Source organism: Erythrolamprus reginae, chromosome 1, assembly GCF_031021105.1.
Source record: "Erythrolamprus reginae isolate rEryReg1 chromosome 1, rEryReg1.hap1, whole genome shotgun sequence".
Taxonomy (NCBI): Eukaryota; Metazoa; Chordata; class Lepidosauria; order Squamata; family Dipsadidae; genus Erythrolamprus; species Erythrolamprus reginae.
Window position 1 is genome coordinate 262195745 of NC_091950.1, and position 27620 is coordinate 262223364.

General features: G+C 35.6%; 1 protein-coding gene across 5 annotated transcripts; it reads left to right on the top strand.

Moving 5' to 3' along the window:
• Nucleotides 1–27620, top strand: TDRP (testis development related protein). Of its 5 annotated transcripts, none has more exons than XM_070732906.1 (6): nucleotides 1–134; nucleotides 952–1045; nucleotides 15202–15267; nucleotides 20283–20386; nucleotides 20958–21268; nucleotides 27580–27620. In XM_070732906.1, the coding sequence occupies exons 1-6, from the start codon at nucleotides 64–66 to the stop codon at nucleotides 27603–27605; spliced, it is 672 nt and encodes a 223-aa protein (XP_070589007.1). In that variant the 5' UTR covers nucleotides 1–63; the 3' UTR covers nucleotides 27606–27620. The 5 variants fall into 5 exon arrangements, with proteins under 5 accessions (XP_070589007.1, XP_070589008.1, XP_070589006.1 ...); XM_070732907.1 differs by lacking the exon at nucleotides 27580–27620 and adding an exon at nucleotides 24199–25512; XM_070732909.1 differs by lacking the exon at nucleotides 27580–27620 and adding an exon at nucleotides 24199–25512 and having other exon boundaries at nucleotides 46–134; nucleotides 849–1045.

Consider the following 27620-nt stretch of genomic DNA (forward strand, 5'->3'; position numbering starts at 1 on the left):
CCCAGCTGCCGCTCGCGCTCTTCCTTGCTCCGGCTCCCTCCCATCGCCCAGTCAGCCGCAAACATGGCAGCGGTCGCTCGCAGGCTCCACTACGCTGCGGCTGCGGCTCTGACGACGAGGCGGAACGGTCACAGGTGAGGGGGACGGGAAGGGTCCGGGTTGGGTCGGTGGGCTGGGGAGGCAGCCCGACATCCCTACCAGGGCCTTCTTTCTCCCTCTGTTTCGTCCCCGCGGCGGCAACAGTAGCCACTCCCACTCCCCTTCCCGGCGTGTTAAGGCTGCTGGTGGTAGAGTGACGGCTCATCGCTTTTGCAGAGAAAATTGGGGTCGGGTGGGGGGAGGGGGTCGCGGGAAGAGTACCTGTCCCCCAACGCGGAGCCTTTAAGGTCCGGTTTAGCTGCCCTCTTTTTGCCGTACTTTGTGGCGCCTCCCCGTCCGCCCCCTTTTCTCTGGCAAAGGTGTCTCTGAGCACGTACAGACTGCCCCCACCCCTTTCGACGTGGCTGAGTCAGCGGGACCCATATATTTTGACCCTCGGGAGAGTCCTTACACAGCAATGGGATTATGCTCGGAGGGTGAGGGAAAACCTGGTCTGTAAGGCAAAACTCAGCAGAGAAGGCGCTAGGTCTCTGCGTGCAGACTTTTTTTTCTCCTCCCGACTCCCCTCCCCCCTTTTTTTCTTCCCCTAACGATAGTGGCCCTATCTAGAAGTCCTCCCGCACGTCTTAGGATCGACCTGTGTGGCTTCCTTTAGCCGTTTCTCCAGAAAGCTTAATATCGCTGTAGGCTAGTGGCTGAATAAGCAAAGTCATTGCCATTTCACCTGGTTCTTTCTCAAACTTTCTCAGGCATAAATAAGAAGGACCGGTCCACTTTTTTTACCTCCTCCCCTTCTCCCCCTTCCTCTTCCCTCCCGCCTCCACTCATAATGTGGAAGCTCAACAAGAGCAGTAAAGTCCTCCTGGATGATTCGCCGGAGGAAGAAGACAGCCGTCGGCAGGAAACGCCATCTCCACCATCCCCAGCAGGCACCTTTTTGGCTCAGGTAAAAGTCACAGGAGTGCTGACTCTGTGGATCGTGGTGTCTTTAATAGTTCCGCTTTGGTAGTTCTGTCACCTTTTGTTCTTGTTCACAGAACACACACTGTCTGCCTTTTCTCCGTCTGGCCTTTACCCAGGCCAAGCATCTTGGCTTTTTTAAAAAAATAACTCTGATCTGGCATTATGAGTAATCGCTTTCTGTTCTCCTTGGATGCTTTAATAGTGAGTCTTGTGGCAAGAAGGAACTGGTATGTGCTACTGCTGTTTGTCCTCTGGAAAACTATTCTCAATCTTTCCCTAAAAATGCTCCACTCGGCAGTGCTAAAGCTGCGCTGCAACTTTTGTCTGTGCTTTTAAATGTAGGTGTCCAATTATATTTTTAATTAAATACAATGAGTAAAATTACATGTTGTATTGGTTAAACATACCAAAAAATAAGGAACTTTAAAAGAGCGCACTATTGAAATTCTCACAGTTATATTCAAAACAGGGAATCTTAAAATTTGAGGTCAGATTTTGTTGCTCTTCAGCATGCTAACTTACCTTCAGTATATATGAAAATACTTTTTATAACTCTTAATAGAACTTATATAATCTGCATTTTATTAGCACTTGAAGACATGTTTGTGAACACATACATTTTGAACCTGTTCTTTATTTGTGTTCCTTCTTTAAAAATTCTACAATAGCTTGTGTTAAAATTAAATTTTTTACATTATAAATTTTTTACATTAATTTTTCTCCACTTTTTCTCAAATTTTCATTATTTTATCAAAATATAAAATACAGAAATACCAAAAAAAAAAAGAAAAAGAAAAATTTGGAAATAGGGGAGGAAAAGGGGAAGATGAAAAAGTTTAGGAGAAAAGAAAAAGAAAAGCATTGACCCAACTCTTTTTGGCACATAGAATAAGGTAATAACAGTGGTAGGCTGCTGCTGGTTCGGACTTTGGGCTAACTGGTAGTTCTGACAATCAGCTGACCCCACCCCTGCGATATACTGTCCTATATTTCCTTCTTTCTATCTCAGCTGATTTGTGAGGCACAGCTGATTTCCGTACCTCTGCTGTTCTACCTACCGGGGCTGCCTTAGAAGGTAAGCAGCTGAGCTCCAAATTGTTGTATTTTGAATGCATAAACTGCAAGCATGTTAGGTGCATGTGCGCGCAAAGTGCACAATCTCTGAACCAGTTGTTAAACCAGTTGCAGCCCACCACTGTATAATAATATACAACCTCAGCTTTTTACTATTATATAATAGCCATTTTTAATAAACGTCTAATCAGCAAAAACCCAAATTAGAGTTTCATTTTTTCCGCTTTTAGAATAAGTCTAAAAGCTGTTTCCAAATAGAAATAAAATTGTGTTCTTTTCTTTAATCAAAACAGTCAAATTTAATTATCTCTGCTAACTCCATCAACTTTTGCAGCCATTTGTCCACCGTGGGGATCAAAGTATCCTATTTATGTGCAGAGTATTCTTGCTTCTATCAGCATGTATAACATCAAAGTTCAATTTTTAAAAATTCCTTTATTCATTTTTCATGTTACTTTATACTAACATAAGCTCCCTATTGTTTAGTGAAGTAAAGTTTATTTACAATTGTAACTATAGGTGTGCAATTTTAGGTCCATAAGTACAATGTCTAATCTTCTCAAAGCTGTCTCTCCTTATTTCAGGGGCTTGCTCTCAGATTGCTATGTGGAATATTGCAGTTTTATATTCATTTATCTCAAAGTCACTCCTTTGAACTTAATGGCAACTACATTAATAGAACCTTAAAACATGTTTATTCAGGATAACAATGTGAATTATACTAAAATTATATTTTAAAAAATAATAGGTTTGTTTATGAAAAAGGAATGTTATAACAACTTTTATAAAATAAAATATAGGTCACTTGAGTTTCAGCTTAAATGTTTTATTAATTTAAACACATTAATTCATTTATTTTTAAATGAATTACAGTAATGTTACTGTACTTTAATTTTCTTTAAAAGAGATTACCAATGAATGATGGTTTCTGATGAAAATAGGGAAATGTAAAAAGTAAGGTCCAAGCAATTATGCAGAACATTTAATGTTGATTTAAAATTATAATTTTACCATAACATAATATAACATGACATAAATTACTTATTGCCACATTAAAAATTCATAATATATTCCACCCTTCCGAGGTCACTAAAATGAGGACCCAAATTGTTGCAGGCAATAGGCTGACTCTGTAAACCGATGTAATTATTCACTTTAATTTGGTCATAACTTTATTAAATATAACAGCTTTTCCTGAAACAACAGTTAAACTTTAAAAAAAACGGGAAAGTCAACCTTGGCTTTAATTTGTAACAAGTAACTTGTTTGTTTGGGTTTTTTTCCTACTTGTACTCTTCCCAACCATAAATAGCTGGTTTTATTTGTTTAGTATTATCTCTCTACCCATGCGCAAAACATTTTAGCAACATTTACACATATTTCTGAGAGCTGTAAGATATTAGCTATATATTATGGTATTATGACAAGAAATAGTCTGTTTCTGAATGTTGATGTAATGCTTTCCCTATTTAGGGATAGTTACAGGCTATGAGGTCTAACATGATTTTCCTGTATTAATTTGTGCTTTAAATGCTACCTGTAACTTAAAGTGTTTGCTTTCTTGTATTCATGAATTCCTAAGTACTCTAAAACATTCAAAAAACCACCTATATAGACAAAGTCTCCTTTGAGTCAAGTTTCTATTGACTTCTATAGTTTTCTTGCAACAATACTGATTATTCATCTAAAAAGGATACCTACAGTACTGTACTTTAACTGAGTTGCATCGTTTTTCTCCCAAATTTGATAGCCCCCGACTCCTTTCCTGATTGATCTTTTATTCTGTCTGTTGATCACGTGCCTTTAGAAGGGTTGTAATTGAGCATGGATTGGTAGCATGTAACATTGGTCTTTTTTGTATAGGTAGTGGTTGTAGCACCTCAGAAAGCTCAGCTTTCTTGCTGACGAAATTGTTTGGTGAACGTTGGTCATTGAACACTTGAAGCATTCATGTTTGACCATCCTGATGGTTTATACCAGTGTTTCCCAACCTTTTATGAGCCGCGGCACATTATTCACATTTTCAAAATCCTGGGGAACATTGAGCTGGTGTGTGTATGTAAAAAAATTTGGCCAAAGAAATCTCTCTCTTCCTCCCTTTTGCTCTATTTCTTTTTTTCTCCCTCTCTCCCTTCCTTCCTCTTTCTTTTTCTCTCTCTCTCTCCCTCTTTCTTTCTTTCTTCCTCTCTTTTTTGCTCTCTTTCTCTCTCCCTCCTTCCCTCCCTCTATGTCTTTCTCTCTTTCTCTTTCTCTGTCTCTCTTGCTATCTCTCTCTTTTCTTTCTCTCTCTCTCTGTTTCTTTTGATATTTTTTGCCGCCCTCACCAGGGAAGCTTCAGCTTGGCGGAGCGCTGCCGGTGCCTCCACCCTGGAGCTCTTGCTCGCTGCCGCCATTCCCCAGCTACTGGCTGGTGCCGCTGCTGCCGGCGCCCTCCCGCTCCCACTGCCGTCCTGCCGGGCCCCAAAGGATACTTGTCGCCGCCTTCGCCAGGGAAGCTCCAGCTGGGCGGGGCGCTGCCAGTGCTGGTGCCTCCGACCTGGAGCTCCAGCTCGCAGCTGCTGCCCCTGGCTACTGTCCGATGCCGCTGCTGCCGGCAGTCTCCTGCTGCGCCTCAAAGCTCATCTGCTGTGAAGAAGGAAGGCGTGAAAAGGAGGCACGAAGAATGAAGCTCAGCTTCCAGTCTTGGAAGCTGAGCTTCGCGGCACACCTGACCATGTCTCGCGGCTCACTAGTGTGCCGCAGCATTCTGGTTGAAAAACACTGGTTTATACAGTTTAGCTATGATTGAGTTTCTTCAGGATAAGTGGCTGTGGTTTGATCCTGGCTATATATACAGTATAATATTGCATTTGAGTAATAAAGGATCAAGGGGCCTAAAGACTGTTCCTGTCCATCAAGGCCATAAGCGTTCTTATAAAAGTAATAGAATTGGTAAAGAAATTTGTTCAATGTTATTAGTTTCCTAAAGCTATATATTTTATGTTTTGTGTCCAGATATTTCTGTCATATATCAACTCTGATAGTGCCACACTTTCAATTTCTAAGAGATTACAGGGTGGGATTAAATGCCCAACTGACACTACAGTTACAAAGAAATTGACTCTGATTTTATGTAAGGAGGTACCATTAATGTTGTTAAGAGTTAGGGCTCTTATTCCTGCTATATGTACTTATAGTCCTTATTTAAAGTGGATTTGGCAGCCCTGGAGTATAAAAGGCATGGAATTTTTTTTCCTGTATTGTTTGCTTGCTGATCCTAATATGCCTGGTTTGAATAACCATGCAACTTGATAAGGGTTTTTTCCCCCACCTGCTAATAGTAACATAAACCTTTTCTACAAAAATACCTGGTTTTTCGTTTATTTGTTCCGAACATCTTATGTGGCCCAATTTCCTATAGTTGTTCAGCATGTTTACAAAATTTATTATGATAATTATTTCTACATTTTATTAAACCTTTTTATCCTCTTTACTATCTTCCTTAATGATTTAAATCATATTATAATTTAATGGCCTCTGAATTAAGAGAATGGATTCTTTATAAGAGAGGTCATATACTTCATGATTCTTATCCTTATTATTTATTAAGTCTTGTTCCTTTTTGGAACTACAGTATTCCTTTTTTTCTTCTAACAAAGGTTTATTAGATATCTGTCATCTTAAACTTTCTTAATATGAAGATTGGATTTTATCCCATTTTAAGCCACTTTTTCTCTTATAATGGCTAAGATTTCTTATGTGAGATGACTTTTTGAACACTTTTATAATGTTCCTTGAACAAAGAAACATGGTCATTTTAATAATTTGAAGACACATGCATTTCCTTCAAAGGATTTGCACAGAGTATATAAAATTAGAACCTGGTTGCATAATTGCATGCACAGATGTAGTAATCCAATAGAAATCAAAGCAGTTTCTGACTTTCTGTAGGACTCTTCCATATTCTTGTATGCACTGGAATGAAGAATTACAGGATTTCTGTCTATTCTTTTCTCATATTGGACATAACAATGTTAACTCAGCAAGATTGTAGCTGTTTTATTTGTGCTTGGTCCAGAGTTTCTTGTTAGTGAATCATATCTATAGAATTCTACATGTATACCATTAGTGTTGTAAAATTTACCAAAATACAAAATGTTGATACCTCAATCACCATTTCAGCCTGCATAAACTGTCAGTGATCTGTCAAATGTGAATAATTGCACTGACGGGAATTTTTAATATTTTTAAAAAAATTTCTCAGTTTTGTAAGTATTAAACACTAATTAAAAGTATAAAAAGTATAATTCTAAAGATGGACTACTATCTGTAAATTAATAAAAGGAAAAATAAAATGGCCTGAAATTTTTTTTTGGATGGTGTTAGCACATTGCTGCAAAAAATCTGAATGGGAGGGTGAATCAACCTTGTGTCGGTCAGGATCGAATTCCTAGCTGTGGGCAGATTTAGCCTGAAATACTGCATACTAACCACTGTGCCATCATTGCACCACCATGGCTCTTAATTGAAGAAACCTTAGTATATACACTGAGAAAAGTAGATAATGCTTTTTGATGGATTTTAGTAAAGAATATCAAATAAGAAGAATGAAGCCAATTTTATAGAGTACAGTACTGTATATTTATATACTTAAATAACTTATATAAATTGGGAAATAAGCTTTTGGGACAAACTACAATAGAAGTAAACTGAAAATTGGATTATATAGGCATGTTTATCTATGTTTGGATTATTCGTTTCATTTCTTAACTTCACCTGTAGGTCCTGTGCAAAAAATTAAAGTTTAGCTCTCTTCTCATAAGAGTGTTCCTGTCCATGGTTCTAATTCTTTCCATAGTTTTTTCAAATACATCTCCCATCTTTTGAATTAAAAATAAAAATGTCTCCAAGTAGCTAAATATAATATTTAGATGGTTTATTTTAAAAATAGATTTTGAATTGGTGATTTGGAAGATATTTTGTAAATTCAGGATACTTCCCTATCTTGGTGGCATTCGTATACGTTATCTAGTGTACTATTAAAAAGAATGCTATTCTGTCAGCACACACTTTAATACCTATAAAAAGGAAGAAATGAGGGGTTGAGAAAATGCATCAAACACAAAACATACTACTGTGGGAGTGAGGAATAAACTACTTAGAAGAAGGTTGCTATTTGCCTTTTATGTATCATCACTTATAATTTTTGCTACTTCTCAGAAACAAAAACATTCCTTTTGAAATATTCCATATAGATATATTCAAATTCCATTCAGATTCTTCATCAGAAATAATTAAATAATCATGGAAATTTAGATTTATATATTGAACTTGTATTACATCTAAATTCTTCCTTATCCTTTAGGCATGTAATCTGAGATATTAAACACCCTTTTGAAACTACACATGAACTAGTTTTTGCTCACCTTGTTTTTCTTCTTGCTCAAAAAATTAGATCTTGCATGCAGGATCAAACTTTTCTGATTTTTGTGCTGTAGTAATGAACCACTGCTAAAATTTTCCAGCAGTTTCCATCTGGAAAGAAAATATTTTCTTTTAAGGAGTAGTTAAATATTTATAAAAGGTTGGAAATATACTGCTCAAAAAAGTAAAGGGAACACTTAAACAACAGAATATAACTCCAAGTAAATCAAACTTCTGTGAAATCAAAGTGTCCACTTAGGAAGTAACACTGATTGAGAATCAATTTCATTTTGTTGTCAGCACATTCAACTTTATACAGAACAAAGTATTCAATGAGAATATTTCATTCATTCAGATCTAGGATGTGTTATTTGAGTGTTCCCTTTATTTTTTTGAGCAGTGTATATTTTTCTATATTGATAGTATATAGTCAAGTGCGTCAGTTGCATGCAAGAAGTCTCCTAGCAAAAGGTAATATATAATTTAGTTGCCACTTGTTGCACAAATTATTATTCAAAGACATCCTTTTATGAAAAAAAATCTCTTAAATGATTGTTCTTATTTTCTGTATGGGAAACATTTGCTTGTGAATTACACATGCCAAGATATCACAAGCTAAACCAAACACTGACTTTTTAAAAATATTATTAATATGTTTTTATCTTGGGCAACCACAGCTATCTAGCCCTTCCTATACAATACATATTTTTTTCTTTTCCTCATGTTTCTAATATGGAGTAGGGTTGTATAGTTTTATTTACATAGCTTTATATACGGAAACTATGTTTTCTTCAGTACAAATATTTGTATGCACAGATTTTGTGACACCTGTAGATTTCTTAATCCAAATCCTTCCTCTTGTGTCAGTGTTTGGTTTAGCTTGTGATACCTTGGCATGTGTAGTTCACAAGCAAAGCCTTTAAAAAAAATCTCCCTCATGATGATTTCCAGAAATTGGATAAAAGGGATGACCCATTGGGTCATCATTTGAGAAATATTTCCTTACCTGAACAGAGAAACTGAATGACCAAAGGAGGGCAAAAAAGAAGTGGGGGAAATTTCCAACTCTCTGACAGCTTCCCAATTGAGTTTCTTTGTGTGAAGCTAGCATTTTTTTTTAAATAATACCTGCTAGCTTCACACAAAATCAAAAACCTTCCTTCTTTCCATCCTTCCTTTCCTTCTTTCTTCCTCACTCCCTCCCACCCCTCCCTCCCTGTCAGCCAATAAATTTTTAAATGACAGCAATTAATATTTTAAATTTATAGAAAATGCAGTTTTGATAGTCTGGATTTGTAGGATTATATGAAGTAATTTGCATTTCCTACTACAATATAAACAATGAAATGAATGATTATTATTTAATATAAATAAAAGAGAGGAAAAGTTGTCTTAAAGTTTAATTTCTATATTAAAAGAGATGTAGTCTGTTTTAATCAATGAATACCTGCACATTTTAAAAGAATGTTCTAGAAAAAATATTTGTACATTCCTCTAGAAATATTGAGCAAACTGGCACAGTTAGTCCCAAAGTTTGAAAGCTTGTTACCAAGGTATTAAACATCATAAGACAAGCTGAACCTCAGGAATTCTGAAATAAGAAGAGTTCTTAATATTTAGTGAAAGAAATACATTAGTTTGACCAGGGATCATAATATTAGGTTAGTAGCTTAAACTAGGCCATTAAAATATGCAACATGGGTGTTACTAGCATGCATGGCCTTTGAAAATTACAAGGGAAGTATGAATATATACATATAAAATTTTGCTTTGTCAACTGAAATGAATGCAGAATTGTTTCAATTAAAGTTCATTTGAGTATGAAAATCTTTTTATTTAAAGTTGGGGGTATTTGTAAACTTCTCTGTAAGAAGCAGTCCATTTTTCATTATGGGTTTTTATTTTGTTGTTGTTGTTGCTATTTAATTTCACTTGGTATTTTGGTTGCATAATTATTATTGTTCCCAGTGAGAACTATGAGTGTTAGCTGGAACTCGACTTGAATAGGAAGAAGAATACCATATTCTTCTTTTGTCGTAATACATTTGCCCCTTCATATTTATGTGTGGCTTACCTCAAAAATTGACAGAAAACCAAACCTATTGGATGCCATTTCCTTCAGAGCTGTATTTTTATTAAAACTCTCTCTATATAGCAGACATAGCTTGTCAAGCAGGCTTAACCTGAGTAACTTCATTTATGAGAACTAATGAGATCAACTCTGGGGGAAGATGCTGCCAACATAAAAAGGCACTTTGCAAAATATGGTGCTTAAAATTTATATCTGATTTCATACTAATTAATATAAAGTTTGTTAATATACTAATAAAGTAATTTTAGGGAAACAATTCAAATTGTTCTTCCTTAACCATTACATGTGTATGCGTGCACACATTTTATTTACTTCTATAAATAATAAGATACATTTGCAGCAACCTTTAAACACAAGTGTGTGTATCCAGTAATCTGTAGAGCAGAGCATCTAGTATCAATCATAAACCCAATATCAGTGCCCTCCATCTCTTTCCCAAGAAGAAAAATGGTTGCTGAAATATTTGAAACTCAATAAAACAGATTATGCACAATATCACCCAACTAGTCCTCAATCATATAGGACAGATTTTCTACCATTCTTCCTTGATTATGATGCTGAGAAATAGAATCTTATAGAGCATAGACCTTACATTAAGCTTTAATAGCTTAAAGTGGAAAGTTTCTAGCATCCAGAACTGCAGGAACCAGAATTTAGATGAGAAGTGGGAATTGACACTTCTATTCTTAATAGATCTTTTTGTCTGTCCTGGTTGCAATCTTACTTCAATCCTCCTGTTTTGTATATCCTGCGTGGTGGCAGCAGCAATCGTCCATCCCGCCCGGCAGGATACTTTTAATCCACAGTGTAGCCATGCACAAATTAGTTTGTCTCTTATCTTGTCTTGTCTCTTATCTTATCTCTTGTCTCTGCAAGTCCGATCTGCTGTGGATACACTGTTTGCCTGTAGGGAGTTGTAGGGGAAAGGGGAAATTACAAAAGTCACCTCCCTCCTAGGCAGGATGGGCGACTGCTTTTGCCACCACCATCACCGCGCAGGATGGGAGCCACCAGAAAGAAGAAATCCTGCAGGAAGTAAAGGATTTCTTCCCGCTGGCAGCTTTTGGCTGGGATGGATCACCGCTGCGCAGGACCCAGCCCCATGGCTGCTGGCTGGCTGCATCGGCAAAGTTGCCCCGTTTAGTCCTGCCAGGGAGCTGCCAGAAGGAAGAAATTGGGACTAAATGGGGCGCCTCTGCTGATGCAGCCAGCCGGCAGCCATGGGGCTGGGTCCTGCACCGCGGCGGTGGTCCATCCATCCCGGGAGCCACCAGAAGGAAGAAATCCTGCAGGAAGGAGAGCAGCTTGTTGGGGAGATGATGTGGCTCCCGCTTCGCCTGCTTGCCAGGAAGGAAGCTCATTGGGGATACTTTGGCAAGCAGGCGAAGCGGGAGCGATGTCATCTCCCCAATGAGCTTCTCTCCTTTCTGGGTAGGGCGGTGAGTTTCAGCTGTTGCACATGCGCAGATGCCGAATCTCGCATGCACGGCTGGTGGTGACGAAGCTGCGCGTGCAGCTTCATTTCCGCCTGTGCAACAGCGTTCTACGCTGTCCCCCTTGCAGTCCAACCCTAAACCCATCTCACCTAAGTGATCCTGAAAAGTTTGTTTGTTTGTTTGTTTATTTATTTATTTATTTATTTATTTATTTATTTATTTATTTATTTATTTATTTATTATTTAGATTTGTATGCCGCCCCTCTCCGCGAACTTATTTACCTTTAATCTTATTCAGAAAACCACATACACTCAAACTATAAAAAGGAATAAATGTGCAAGGGTTATTTTGATATTCCTTGAGTTATATCTTTTGATTTTTTGATTATGAACATTTGAAAAAGATAGGTTGAAACTCTTTGACTAGTTTATCTTGTTTGAAAGATCTTAATTGTAGTAGTGGTATCAATTGCACCTTTTTTCTTTGATCTTCAGATAAATGGATCAATGTTGTAAGCTAGTTTTACAAAAAGTGGGAAGTGTTGCTGTCTGGATAGAGATAAGTCATAAAACCTTCAGTGCAACTTGATAAAATTGAAAATAGCATGTACTTGATAGTAATAAAACCTCTACAATTTTCCAGAAAATAAAGACATCAATTTTTTTGAGATAATTGAGCAATTATTAACGCCTTTATTTTTATTATTAACTTGAAACTTTTATACACTGTCCTTTACCAATCTCTGGGCAACTCAGTTTATGTTTTGAATGATACATCTATTATTGTGATGGTACAAGTTGTTGTAATGGGCATACAAAATTTGTCATTTGTCAGCTTAAAATACTAAAATGACCAAGGACAGTGAGGGGGTATGGTAAAATTCCCACCTACCATGACAATAGAAAATTGCTGCCATTATTGTGATTGTTGTGGAAGAGATGAGCTGCTAGCAACTGAGAATGAGCTGTTGTGCCATGGTCCTAAGGTTGGTGACAGTAGAAATGGGTAGGCTTCTGCCCATCATGAGAAGTAGGGTAGTATAAGGAATTCTGGTTGGACATGAAAAAACAAGCTCTGACAGGAAGACATTTGGACGCAGCAAGAACTGATTCTTGGGAAAGATGGATACAGATGGTTTTGCTTTGTTGTCATTAACATTCTAAATCTCTAAACAAAGAGAAAGGAAAATAATATGTATACATACAGAAAGGATGATTATAAATTTGTAAAAAATAAAAAATGGTGAAACAAAGATTTTTAAAAATGTATTAAAAGCATACTGGTAGCTCTCTTCTTCCCCATTTCTCCCTTAGCTGCAAATTGTTACTTCAATATTTTTATACCATACTTTGGACTTCTATGATTATTGTTTATTTCTATTTGAATCATTTTGATTAAAAAAAAAATCTTCTCCCTTTTTCTTTAGAAACCATATTCTAAGCAACTTGCCTTGTCTTGCTGTGTGATAAGTTATACAGTATATGAGGGAGCCATTCCTGCTTGAATTTGTTTAAACTTTTGCTGTGGAAGGTTTTTTTTTCCATTGCCTCCTTGTTCAATTTTAGTTTCCCAATTCTGTTTGTCTTTTCCAATGTTGTGTCAAATTGATTCTTGTCATTATTCTTCAGTCTATTTCTTGAATTCAGATATGTCGTGTTGGCATATATGTTCATATCTTTTCTAATTGTCCTTAAAGTAAAAAATCATTGGTGCAATTGTTTTCAAACAAATCTTTATTGCATCCTGTCAAGTAAAGGGGTAAATATTTTACTGGATCTTTTATTATCTCACAGCCAGTCTTTTTGTTCACATTTTCTTCTTTGTAAATTAAGGACCTTGTTATTATCTTTTTAAAAAATCGATTCTATATTCCGAAAAGCAACCAAATCTCTTATTACTTTCATCAACTGTGGAGTTTTTTGCTTATAACCATGTTGTACCAGGGGTGGGTTCTACTTACCTTCCCCACAGGTTCGCATCATGATGGAAGTGCATGTTTTGTGCGTGTGTAACTCGCTTTGCTCACACACACATGTCACTTCCCAGAAATGACCCTCTGCTCATGCGCAGTACTAAAAAAAAAAAGCTCTGCGTGTGCAGAAGCAAATAAGATGGCGGCCCCTATGGTGCCACCGAGAGAATCGGCTCGGTTGTGGCAGGCGACCCAGGTCACCATGTTACTATTGATTCTATAGAACCAGTCCGAACCAGGAGGAATTCACCTCTGTGTTGTACTAATTTTTAGTACTACATCAAGTGCATATAGCATTTCATATTATCCTGTATTTCTTGTTCATTCCGATTATCTATTATCTTTTCATATCTTCTTGTCACGATTTCCACAGCAGTCACAAAAAATTAAAGGGGATAATGGACATCTTTGCCTTGTACCTTTGCTAATTGAAAAGCCTGTGGAGAGTATTTCATCTTTGCTGCTTGGCTTAGCTACATATTTCTCCACACAGTTCAAATTCTTCTACAGGATTAAGTCTGTTTAAGACCTCTAGTAAAAACAGCCTGTTCTAAATTGTCAAAGGCTTTCTTCAAGTCTAGAAATACTACTGCTGTGTTCTCTTTCCATTGGCCAATGAAGAATTCTATTCTTCACTGAATTTCGATTACAGTATATCTACTACTATGCTAGCTGAATATACTAAGGAAACACATACCTGAAAAATATACACGGAATATACACAGACCAGAGAGATTACATTCCAAAAAGAAAGGTGAAAGATAACAGAGTTATCATAAACACCATAAAATTATCAATATTAATTGATAATTTTATGGTGTTTATGATAACTCTGTTATCTTTCACCTTTCTTTTTGGAATGTAATCTCTCTGGTCTGTGTATATTCTGTATATATTTTTCAGGTATGTGTTTCCTTATACAGTGTTCCCTCGATTTTCGCGGGTTCGAACTTTGCGAATAGCCTATACTGTACCACGGTTTTTCCAAAAATATTAATTAAAAAATACTTCATGGGTTTTTCCCCTATACCATGGTTTTTCCCATCCGATGACGTCATACGTCATCGCCAAACTAATAATTTTTGCAAATAAATAACAAAAAAAATAATTATTTTATATAATTATGTTTATAAATATCAGGATCACTAAGTGCCTTATTCAATGGTGAGTACTAGTAATAATGGTGAGTAAATGGTTGTTAAGGGAATGGGAAATGGTAATTTAGGGGTTTAAAGTGTTAAGGGTTGGCTTGTGATACTATCCATAGCCAAAAATGGTGTATTTACTTCCGCATCTCTACTTCACGGAAATTCGACTTTCGCGGGCGGTCTCGGAATGCATCCCCCGCGGAAATCGAGGGAACACTGTATATTCAGCTAGCATAGTAGTAGATATACTGTAATCGAAATTCAGTGAAGAATAGAATTCTTCATTGGCCAAGTAAGACTGGACATACAAGGAATTTGTCTTTGGTGCATATGCTCTCAGTATACATAAAAGAAAATATACATTTTTCAAGAATCATGAGTTACAACACTTAATGATTGTCATAGGGGTCAAATAACCAATGAAGAAATAATATTAATAAAAATCTTAAGGATACAAGCGACAAGTTATAGTCATACAGTCATAAGTTGGAGGAAATGGGTGATAGGAATGATGAAAAAAACTAGTAGTAATAGTAGTGGGGCACTCTGTTTAGCAGAGTGATGGCATTCGGGGAAAAACCTGTTCTTGTATCTAGTTGTCTTGGTGTGCAGTGCTCTTTAGTGACGTTTTGAGAGAAGGAGTTGAAACAATTTATATCCAGGATGCGAGGGGTCAGTAAATATTTTCACAGCCGTCTTTTTGAGTCATACATTATACAGGTCCTCAGTGGAAGATAGGTTGGCAGCAATTGTTTTTTCTGCAGTTCTGTCTACATTACTAAATTTATATGGGTGCTTCCCTTCTTTGTGGCATATGTTTATGAATGTTTTGCCATGGAAAGTATAGATCTGTTTTTCAGAAAACAATAGGAGAGGAAACTAAATGTGGACCAAGTACATTATTTATATGCCAGTATTAACTTTATTTAATATTAACCATTGTTATTATTTCTTATTCACCATAAATATTTGTTAAACTCTCTTGAAATTTATAGTTATTTATTCTTTTTTAGACTAAGAACAAGGATTCATGTCTTCAGGATGAAGTAACATCTTCTGTTTCACAACTCGCAACAAAGGTTTGTTTATTTTTGAGATGTGAATTTAAACTTTATTTTGGATTTCTCCTGTTGGGAATATTCTTCTTTGTAATTCATAACAGAATAAAACATATCAGTTTATGTTCTTTATGTTAGGAGATTGTATATGACACTTTCAACTCTAATTTGTTTTGGTGATCTAAATTTTAATGTTACATAATATTTTTTTTCAGCTGAATAGTTAGATTTATTATGGGCAAATTTAGCTATTTAATAGAATAGAATAGAATAGAATAGAATTTTATTGGCCAAGTGTGATTGGACACACAAGGAATTTGTCTTGGTGCATATGCTCTTAGCGTACAAGAAAAAGATACATTTGTCAAGAATCATGCGATACAACACTTAACGATTGTCATAGAGGTCAAATAAGCAATGAAGAAACAGTCAATATTAATAAAAATATTAATAAAAATCTTAGGATACAAGCAACAAGTTACAGTCATGCTGTCCTAAGTGGGAGGAAAAGGATGATAGGAATGATGAGAAAAACTAGTAGAAATAGAAGTATTAGAATCATTTTTCAACACCATAACCAAGTCAGTTGACCAACCTGTTCAACTCAGTGGACCTCATATACTTGGACTTCAGTAAGGCTTTTGATAAAGTCGACCACAATCTCCTAATCCACAAACTAGAAAAAAATGGAGTAGATTACTACACATGTAGATGGATAAACAGTTGGCTGACCAACCGCACCCAACGAGTTGTCCTCAACGGCACCAAATCCACATGGAAAAAAGTAGACAGTGGAGTACCACAGGGCTCTGTCCTGGGTCCTGTACTCTTTAACATCTTCATCAACGACCTGGACGAGGGAATAAAAGGGGAACTAATAAAATTTGCAGATGACACCAAGCTGGCGGGGGTAGCCAACACCCTTGAGGACAGGCTCAGAGTACAAGAAGACCTAGACAGACTATCACAGTGGGCCCATACCAACAAAATGAGGTTCAACACCGACAAATGCAGAGTCCTCCACCTCGGCAAAAAGAACCCTAGACATACATACAGCCTGGGAGATACCCCACTCAGCAGTAGTGACTGCGAAAGAGATCTTGGAGTCTTGGTGGACAATCAACTAAACATGAGTCAGCAATGTGCAGCAGCAGCCAAAAAAGCCAACTCAATCCTAAGCTGCATCAACAGAGGAATGCGCTCCAAGACCAGGGAAGTACTAATACCACTCTACTATGCCCTGGTCAGACCCCACCTGGAGTACTGCATCCAATTTTGGTCACCTCACTACAAAAAAGACATCGAAACTCTGGAGAAGGTGCAAAAAAGAGCAACCAAAATGATTAGGGGACTCGAAACCAAGACTTACGAAGAGAGACTGAGAGAACTGGGCATGGACAGCCTAGAAAAAAGAAGGTCTAGAGGGGACATGATAGCAGTTTACAGATACTTGAGGGGTTGCCACGGTGAGGAGGGGGTCTCTTTATTCCCCAGGGCACCAGAGGGCTGGACGAGGAACAATGGTTGGAAGCTGACCAAGGAGAGATTCAACCTGGAAATAAGGAAGAACTTCCTGACGGTCAGAGCGATCAACCAATGGAACTGCCTGCTAGGGGAGGTGGTGAACTCCCCAACTCTGGACACCTTCAAGAGGAGATTGGACTTCCATTTGGCTGGGGTGCTGTAGGGTTTCCTGCTCAGGCAGGGGGTTGGACTCGATGACCTAACGGTCCCTTTCAACTCTATTAATAAAAAAAATAAAAAATAAAAAAGTGCAGATTTAGTAAAAAGTCTGACAGTGTTGAGGGAATTATTTGTTTAGTAGAGTGATGGCGTTTGGGAAAAAACTGTACTTGTGTCTAGTTGTCTTGATGTGCAGTGCTCTGTAGCGACATTTTGAGGGTAGGAGTTGAAATAGTTTATGTCCAGGATGCGAGGGGTCAGTAAATATTTTCCCCGCCCTCTTTTGGTTTAATTGGTTTAGCATGTGGCAGCATCAAGTTGATATTAACTGTTCTTCAAATCTAAGCATGGTCAGATCTAGTTGGTACTTCTTTACTCTTGTTGTTGTTGATAATGATGATTACTCTGTTGCTTTGCATGTACACTGAGAGCTTCTGCACAAGAGACAAATTTTACTTGCCCAAATATTCTATTCTATACTATTCTATTCCCCATTTCCATTCCTGTTCTAATGAGGGACCATATACTAATTCCAGAGCTGGAAATTCCAGAAAATGAAGTCAGCATCCCCATAAAGCTCATGGCTCCCTAAATTAACGCAGACTCCTATGCTTTTTTATTTTTAAGGATGTATAAATTTCATTATACAATGAATTCTTGAAATACATGAATTCTTTCTTTTTCTTGAAATACAATTTTCCTTTAAGGATTTTTATATTTGAAAATCAGTGGTGCTCATTAAATTATGATCACTTGTTAGAGTCCCCCCTTGATAATACTGAATTTATTCAGTACAGTATATGAATAAATAGGAGTGATAGAAATGTAAGAGTTCAATTATGTACAGTTTAAATTACAATATTTAATCTGTTCATTTTTTATGGAAGAACACCCATTAAAACAGCAAAATACCTTCTATATATAAAATAATTAACATAAAGTCCTTACTTAACTGGGACCTGCAGTAATGATGAATATTAAATAATTTATTAGGTAATATTAAATATTTAATTTTTTCAAAAAGTAAGCCAAGGCTTTAAAAAAAAAACCTATATAAAATTATATATTTTCATGCCAGATTTCTTCTGACCAAAAATCTATTAGTTGCTTAATAAAACCATTAACTTACTATAACAAACTAGATATTATGATATACAATTATGCTCTAATTTTCTTACATGTTGCATTTTAAAGGGTAACATGAAAAGTGATCACTTAAATAACAGGAACAAGACATAAAATGTATTATTCTCCCCCAAAATGCATAAACAAACTACAGGGAAACTGTTTTAACATTCCAGGAAGAGGCCCAATTTAAAACTTTCCTTTGATATATAGTACATCCTGCAATAGAATTTTTGAACGTTTCCTAAAACAGTTGCTACTAGACAAGAATAATTTAATTCTGCTAGAAAGTACTTCCCTATATGTACATATCTTTTTGTTAATCAGAAACATGGCACACAAATATTTAATATACAGTATTCAGGATTATGATATATTGTAATAGAGGGAAGACTCAATGTGATTTAGTGGTCATATAACACTAATGGGTTTTTAAAATATATTTTTATACTGATGAATCTCAAATGATTTTTATCAATATACAATAATAGTGTAAAACAATTCTCAGAGGCAAAGAATCAGAATCAAAAAAGCAATAATGCAAATAATTATTTATGTTTAATGCTTATTTAATAATTTATTAAACTTGTATGGCACTTAAATTTCACCCAGTTCTGGGCAATTCACAATAATCTGGTCAACAGAATAGTGATAGTTTTCATTCCCCAAATGCATTTCAGGATAATTCAAGCCAGTGGATTCTGAAAGGCCAGCACTGAAGATGCTGGCCTGACATCCAGAGGGTAGCCATTCTATAAATGGGCCCCCCAGCTGAAAACCATTGTTTGTGTCCCTCCCCACCTACACACAGATCTGAGAATCAGCAAAGGTCTTGATGAGAATTGTGTACTGTGCAGATAGATTGGATGTGTCATCTTCATATAGAAGAGTCTGTAAATGCTAATCCATATAAATATTTATGGATTAAATCCAAGACGTTGAATTGCACAGAGAAATTTAACTGTCCAATGCAATGACTGTAAGACAGGAGTTACGTGAACATGATGAGTAACTTGCTAATTTGTTTGCTATATTTTTCGCCAGTCATACTTTCCGAGTTTTGTACAAAGGCAGGCTTATGTAGACTGCACTGTAGGAGCTTAGGTAATGATGTTAAGTATAGTATACAAGTCACCACTGGGATAAACACATGATCCATCATAGCTGGGCCTTCTGTTTCAGGGAGGAGATCAACTTTGTTCAGCTGAAGCTGGACAAAGTGCGTGCTGGCCATAATGCACTTTGGAATAGCTGTGAGATCAAGAGCTTTCCAATCTGCAGAGAAGTACACTCTATTCAGAATTATTACTGAAAAGGATTAAGATTCATCTTCACAGAGAACAACTTGTTTCTTACTCTGGGGTTCAATTTCAACCAGACTCAAAAGCCTCTGCTGGTTTAAGTACGTCCTTGTAGAAACATAACACCGGAGCATCAAAATGGATTTTTAGGATAAACATGTTTCATATGATAGCAACAATTTTAAAAGATGCTGAGATGTACCTCAACATTGAGATGAGACATTTTTGATTCTGATCCAGGTGAATAAATTATTGTAAGCAACACCAACTTTAAAATAGTTCTGAAATGGCTGTTTATAATATTTATTTGTTTTATTTATACATCTAAGCAGGTAATTTTCTCTAAAGCATAAATTGAACATAACTCTTGAGCAGTATATATTTAAAAACTTACAATTACTATACAATGTTTAGATAATGAATAAAGCATTGCTATTGTTTTCTGGGCCATATAAATATTAAAGTAGATTAGGAACACTAATAAAGTAATTTTCAAAAAATAAAGTGGTAAAAATGTCACGAGAATCTGGTATGTTAAAGTTTTTTAAAAATACATTTTAATTTGTAAAATTATATTTGGAGGTCAATGAGTATTGTGTACAGTTGCGAGCAGCAGACTGCCAGGCTCCACTTTAGACAATAAAAGTATTAGACTGAATCTGAATCTAGGGTTTTCCTCAGATTCTTTAAAATGTAAAGGTAGAAAAATTAGCATAAAAATCTTTTAGGAAATTTAAGGGTTCATTACTCTTAATTCCTTATTATTGCATTACAATTGCTTTAAAGCAAGTTACAATAGGGTACAATAGAAATTTCAGCTTATATTAAATTTATGAAAGAAAATAAACTTTAACTATTAAACCTTTTCCGCACTGTTGCCATATTTCATCAAATCATTTATAAATATTTTTATTATATTATTATTAGGTTCAAGGTGCAGGTTTTCGGGGTTGGAAAGAAGTAACCTCCATATTTAATAAAGATGATGAACAACAATTATTAACAGGATGTAGATCTCCAAAATCTAAAGGGTATGTATATAAAATGTAAAATGATACTAAATGTAACACGTTATCCTGTAGTAAGTTTACTCAAATTATTAAAGCTAGAATCAAGGCAATAAATCAGGAAAAAAGTAGCTAAGATTGTAGAAAATTAGACAATATACACTTAAATTCTTACTGTTTTTCATAACATAACATTCTGTTTAAAGATTTACATTGAATTGGAGCTGTGATTGTTTAAGATGACTTGTGGGGGAAAACTGGCATTATTCCCAATAATACAGCTAGAACTGCCAATTTATAAAAATCGAAGGACTTGCAAATTAATTACTTTTAATTTTTACTATTCTGCTTAATCTTTTGTTAACTTTTTTTGCCTTTAGCCATTTTTTAAAAGATGGAAATATAAAAATAAATGCTTAAATGGGCTAAATATATTCAGTGAGTGAAACTTGAATGGTAAGAGGAAGACATTGGAAAAACCATCCTAATCCTCATCTTTCATCCAGTGATAATACAATGTCAATCTACTCTGACCTAGACAATTAAAATCTTCTTTTTCATACTATTTCCAATAAAACTATTTATTGTTATCCAGAACAAATATGAAACTTAAAGAAGATTTGAAATCAGAAAAGAAAGGTGGATTTTGGGACAGCTTGGTGATAAAACAGAACATCCATTCCAGGAAGCCCGATGAGATTGAAGGATGGGAGCCTCCCCAGATTCCTGCCAGTGACCAACTTAGTGATGCAGAAAATACTCTAAGTGACTCTTCATCTTGGTCAGGCTGGGAAGATGAAACCAAAGGCTCAACAAAATACACAAACCTGGCAAGCTCAGGGAATAGTTCAAGGTGGAGTATTAAATCAGCCGGAAGGTTGGTCAGCATTAGGCGACAAAGCAAAGGTAACCTTACTGATAACTGGGAAGAACTAGAATGATATAAAGTATTAGGTTATGACAAAGTAGAGCATTTCGGTTTCAATGTATTCCATGTTTTTCTGCAAGAATAGCCAGTCTGAATCTCTGGGATAGGTGCTTGAATTTCTAGCATACATCTAGAATATTATGAACCTGATCCACTAAAGCTAGCACCAATCCCGGAATACTTGGTTCCACTCAGTCCATAGGAAAAATTTGCAAGTTTTGTTTGCATGTATCTGCAAAAGATGTGGAATGTTCCAAATATTGTTTTAGGTTAGATGATTTATGTGTGTACTTAAACCAAATCACAACATTGCATCTTTTTACAGAACTGCATTATTTAAATTCTTTAATAGCTGACTCATTGGTTTCTTAGACCTACTATTTCCTCACTAAACAAAGTTCAACACCAACTTTGTGCCTATAATTTTCACATTCACACTGTCTTATCTTGAGTTGCTCTTTAAAAACTGAAATGATTGTATACACTGGTTGAATATTGACTGCGTTAATGTAAAATTTAGATTTCTTGAACTTCAGGTAAATTTTTTGAATGCTTTCCCTGATCTGTGAAAATGCTAGTTAGTAGCTGATACCTCATTGTTCCGGCTTTATAATGGTTCTTAAGATGGACATTTTGACCTGCCAAAATTCTGCATTTTTCTAAAATACCAAATCAAACATGAGGCGCAAGAACATCAATATTTTTCTTCTGTTGCAAACATGCCACAGATGCAGGTTTGCAACAGAAGAAAAACTGTTTCTGCATGTTAATAACGCTTGTGCATATTGTGGTGTTGAAATATCACTCAGCTAAAGCGGAAGTGCAATCATCCTGAATTATACATTGCAAACACAACTCACAACTAAGCACAAATTCTAACCTTATAAAAGTAGTTGCATATAGTTTGGCTCTACTTTGTAGCAAAAATGGAAGCAAAAACTCCTCATCTGAGGAAATTTGAGTAATATGGAAACTTTTCAGGTTGCTGTTGCTACTCAGCTGAGTCATTGTATGTATTACCATCATTGCTGATAATAATATTGCATATTATGAGGTATTTCTAAGCAGTGGTATTATTTAGAAAACTAAGAAATCAAGTCTTTCATAAAGTCCGGCCTATAAGAAATGTTATCACTTAGTTTATGCACAATCCTTTTATAGACTAATTGATTTTCAATCTTTGTCCTTGTATCCTTTGTCCAAATGATCCTCTTTATCTTTGCTGCTATGTAAAATTTAATTGGTTGTGCTCTTTCTTTACATCTTCATGAAGACAAACATCCTGTCTTGGCTATCTACAAATGCTTATTTTAATTTGCTGTTACACAATTTATTTGCCAGCTGCTACTAACTGTATTACTAAAGAAGAAGAATTTTTCACAGCGCAAGAGAATAGAAGAAATGTACTCTTAATCTTAATGTGGGGGTTCTTTCCCCAACAGGATATTTTTATATATACATTTATTGAAAATTGCCCCATGTATACGCTGAGCATGATAGAAGACACTGTACTTTTATATGCATATGTGCCCCCATGAGAGAAGAAAGAGATTCAATGACTTTGTTTGAACGACTTCCTTCAAATCAACAAGGAAACACATTACATAACTGCTTTTTTCCCTGCATTCTTCATTATAAGTATCTTTTCCAATCTTCTGACTGCTCCATGTATGAAGTTTCCTCAAAGACTAGAGATTAAAACTTGTTAAAAGTTATTTTACACATATATCCTTGTGAACGGAATCCAGTAATTTTGAATTGGAGAAGACGGCTACAGTTAAATGAGAAGCTACCAAAGAGCCATTGCTCAGTTAACTACTAGTACTAATGATTTCAAAAATGAAGAAAATATTAAAAGTGCCTTGAATTATAATAGTTTGTTATAGAAATGTTTGGTTAGAGAAATTTATTGTTTTCTTCCTCATCCTTAGAAAACTTTGATTATTATTTGATTTCAAGTACCTAAATCAAAATGAGTATTTAATTGGGGATGATAGCATATTTCTTGCTTCTTAGTTACTAATCCTTACTTGAAACCAATATTGAGCATGCATGCCGCTGCTTATAGAATGGGCTGTTTAGCAATATAGAAACTAAAAATCTATGTTCAATTTTTTTTTTTTAGAATCAGGTTTTCCTACAGGACTGTTTTATAACTATGCAGAACATTTCCGAGGTATAATTCCTCCCTACATGTAAAAGCTTCAAATTATATTTTAAAAAATGAAATATCATACCACACAGACACAAATTATGGCTACAATCCAGAGATATGATATCTTTTACACATAAAAGATTTTAGAGCCTTAGTCTCTACCATGTTAGTGCTGTCTTATGTCTTTGAGCATACAGAATTTTTCCTTGCTGCTCTATTGCACTTCGAGATGCCCTTATGCCAAGCAGTATCTTGTGATCAAGTGACTTGCATATGCAGATTGTAACATTGTGGTGGACTAGGCTGCCACAACCAGCCTGAATCTTGAAAGTGGGCTATTAACAAATCTCTTTTTACTTTTCTATTGACAGTTGTATTTCAAGTAATGGCATCAGTCCTATGTTGAGGAATGATGGACAGGTTTTTTTTCCTTTTCAAATACCAAATTGTAAAATTGTAGCCTAAACATAGTTGCTATGAAGAAATAGTATTTTATAGTAGCAGTATAGCTGAACTAAGAATTTAGAAAAATATTTATTTGGGCAAATTAAAACAGAGTATCCAAACCACTGAAAGTAAAAGTATATTAAGACCCCATTCAAGTTCAGAGAAAACTTTACAAATATGCATATTCTGTTGAAAGTGATTTACTGCCTGACTATGTCTAGTATGTGCCCTAATTTCTTCAAATTAATTTAAAGTATTTCCAGAATACAGTCATTTTCTTTATGCAAAGACCTCTTTGGTTTACAGTTTTTGGAAGATAACCATACAAAAGAAGCAAAAGTATGTTGGCATTGAGACATAGAAACAAATCCAGGAGTGAAACGTAAAAGAGTTAAATATGTATTCTTACCATTTATCAAAACGTTTTTATACTGTGACAGATAGAAGTTCTGCCTTGCATATTATACCTGTTAAGTGCCTGTATTTCATCTTGATATCATTTCTGTGATGTCCAGCTTAATTCCATATTCTCACATTTGTCCTATATTTATATAGACAAAGATGGATAGATTTACAAAATTAAATCTTATTGTAAAACAAATTCCACCATCTGCATCCTATGTGTTGGCTTAAGCTGTTGCAGTATTACTAAAGAGTTGTGATGATGAAGCAAATCTACCTGAGAAGTGGAACTCATATGGATAGTTTGGCCCCACTGTTACAAAAACTGTTCTGTTCATTGGTCGCAATCGTGACTGGCAATCCTTTAATAACAACCTTCACAAAACCCATGGACCACAAGTCATTCGTCTCTAACCTGCACTGCAAGTTATATATTGAGTGATGGCATGCCATAGAAACTCTAAAATGCTATCAGTTGCTCTGCTGGATCAGTGTGCAGTAATGTGCAATATGGTCTATTTGGTCTTAATTCTGGATCCTGTGTGCTTTGGAAGTATCAAAAAGGTGCACAGATCAGGCCTAAAATGAAAATTAGAGATATATAAAGTATTGCCTAGTTAGTGTATTAAAGCTATGGAACATCTTTTATAAACACGCACAGAATCTATCAAAAATTGCACACTATTACATTGGTTTCTGTATGTTTAATGTCATCAAAATCCATTGGATATAAGTGTCCTTCACTTTGGCTGGTTTACGTCCATGTTTTCCTAAAGCAGAACTACTTAATACTTAAAGGCAATTATTAAATTTTAATATAATTTATTGATATACTTTTGTAGATTTTTAAAATATGATTTTCCTTGTGAATATTTGCTTGACAACTTATTATTTGCATTTTCCATGGATTACTAGTTTGATACGTGTCAGCCTTCCTTTAAACAATACATACATTTTTCTTCTTGTGACTATTTGATTTTAACTATATTAGTTTTAAAAACATTGCTTGAAAGTTGCACAACTGTAATGATTCATATGTTGTTCATGTTGCCTTTTCACTACATCTATGCATAATTCTTGGCTTGAAGTCAATGAAGGTGAAATGCTTTATGTGACTTTAATTAGTCACCTAATGCTCATGTTTCCTTTTCTGTATTATATTAGTTTTACTTAAAAATAGTATTTTCACAGATGAATAAAATCTTAATTAAAATTAAACTAATGAAAATTTTCATTTAATTCTATTGATTATATGTTCCAAAGACTCTAAAATATACCAGAATATAGCTACTATTTACTGTACCTATAAGGGATTTGCATTCATACATCTGCCATACTTGTATAAGTGCCATTGATTAATTTGATTTGCTTTGATTAGGAGAGTCAAAATCCCGGGCCTTTAAACATCTTAGCTTAAAGTTTTATTTCAAAAAACAGTAAAATTCTGCTGCTTACTGTTTATATCTCTCCCACACCTTTAGGGCAAAAAATCAGTAAAAATGCAATGCCTAATAAAACTAAATAGCCAACAAAATAATTTAGAATAACATTTAAAAATCAAATGCTAAAAATCAAACGTAAAGTTTATTACAAAAGTCAAATTTCTGCAAAAAAAAAAAGTTTTTTTGAAAGATTTCCAATAAAACAACCAAGCTGTTCTTTACTGAAATATCTGTATATTTACTGCTCTGAAAATTTCAGGAAAGAAGTCAACAAGATGGGTTTAAATCTTACACATATTCAATTACTTTTGGACATGTTTTTCCAGAGCTTGCGTAAGGTCACTGAGAATGACCTTTGTAGCTGATTTATAGCAGTAGGCAGGCTGATAAAGGCAACAGCTTTCTATCATATCTCTTTTTTTTTTTAGCAAAGGCGCCTTTTTCATATTAATTCAAGTACATATTCATTTTAACAGCTTCTACCCATTTTATTGGCTCCTGTAATTAGCCCCAAAGGAATTAGTGATTACATAGACTCCTAATACTCTAGTGTTTGCTTGTTTACTAATCATATCTTGCTATGCATGAGGGACAGCATAAAATAGCAAGCAAATTTGACCATTGCAATTGCAATGAGAGATTCTAAATAAATTATGACAATCTAAGCAAAAATCAGTACCCTTAATTCATAAGCAATCTAGTTACTTCCAAATAAAGGATCCTAGTACTGATAAAAAACAACATGCAGTTATTCTATCCTTTCTTAAAGATGTATTTTCCTGTAAAGAAAAAAGACAAAGCAGTGAGAAAACACAAAAAGAGTTACACATGGAAAATAGTGTTGTTTTGACCTCTAAATTAAAACAGGGGTGTCAAACTAGCCTGAGGGCCGGATGCATCACACACCGGTGACACCCACCTGTTTTAGTGAGTGGGGGGAAAGTCACAATACATGTGACAACACAGCTTTGACACCCCTGCTCTAAAATACTGTGAAAAATCCCAGAAGAGCGTCATTTTAAATCACCCCAAATCTCTGATTGCTTTTAAGTTCAATAAATAAGCCTACATACAGGTATAACAAGCAGGAAGAGGGAGATTATGATCCCGCTATATAGACCGCTGGTGAGACCACATTTGGAATACTGTGTTCAGTTCTGGAGACCTCACCTACAAAAAGATATTGACAAAATTGAACGGGTCCAAAGACGGGCTACAAGAATGGTGGAAGGTCTTAAGCATAAAACATATCAGGAAAGACTTAATGAACTCAATCTGTATAGTCTGGAGCAGTGATTTTCAACCTTTTTTGAGCCGCGGCACATTTTTTACATTTACAAAATCCTGGGGCACACCACCAACCAAAAGGACACAAAACGACACTCTAAGATACTCTCCTCTCTTTTTCCATCCCTGTCTTCTCCCCCTCTTGTGTGTGTGTGTATACATACTCTTGAACCATTTCCAAAAACAGGTGAGGGCTGGGGGGTTTTCTCATTTTTTGGGTGCTTTTTATCATATGTTTTAAATCAAGAGTCACCTCTCTCTCTCTCTCTCTTTTGTTTCTCTCTCTTTCCTCTCATTCTCTGTCTCAATCATTTCCTCATTTCTCTTTTTTCCTCCCCTCTTTGCTCATTTCTCTCTCTCTCCCTTCCTCTCCTTTTTTCTCTCGCTTTCTTTCTATCTCTCTTGCTTTCTCTTTCTCTCTCTTGCTTTCTCTCTCTCTCTTTCTCTCTCACTCTTTCTTTCTCGCTCTTTCTCGCTCTCTTTTTCTTTCTTTCTCTCTTTCTCTCACTCTTTCTTTCTCTCTCTCACTCTCTTTCTCTCTCTCTCTCTCTCTCAGGAAAAAGTTGTGAGACCAGAACCTGAGCTTCCTTCTTCGCG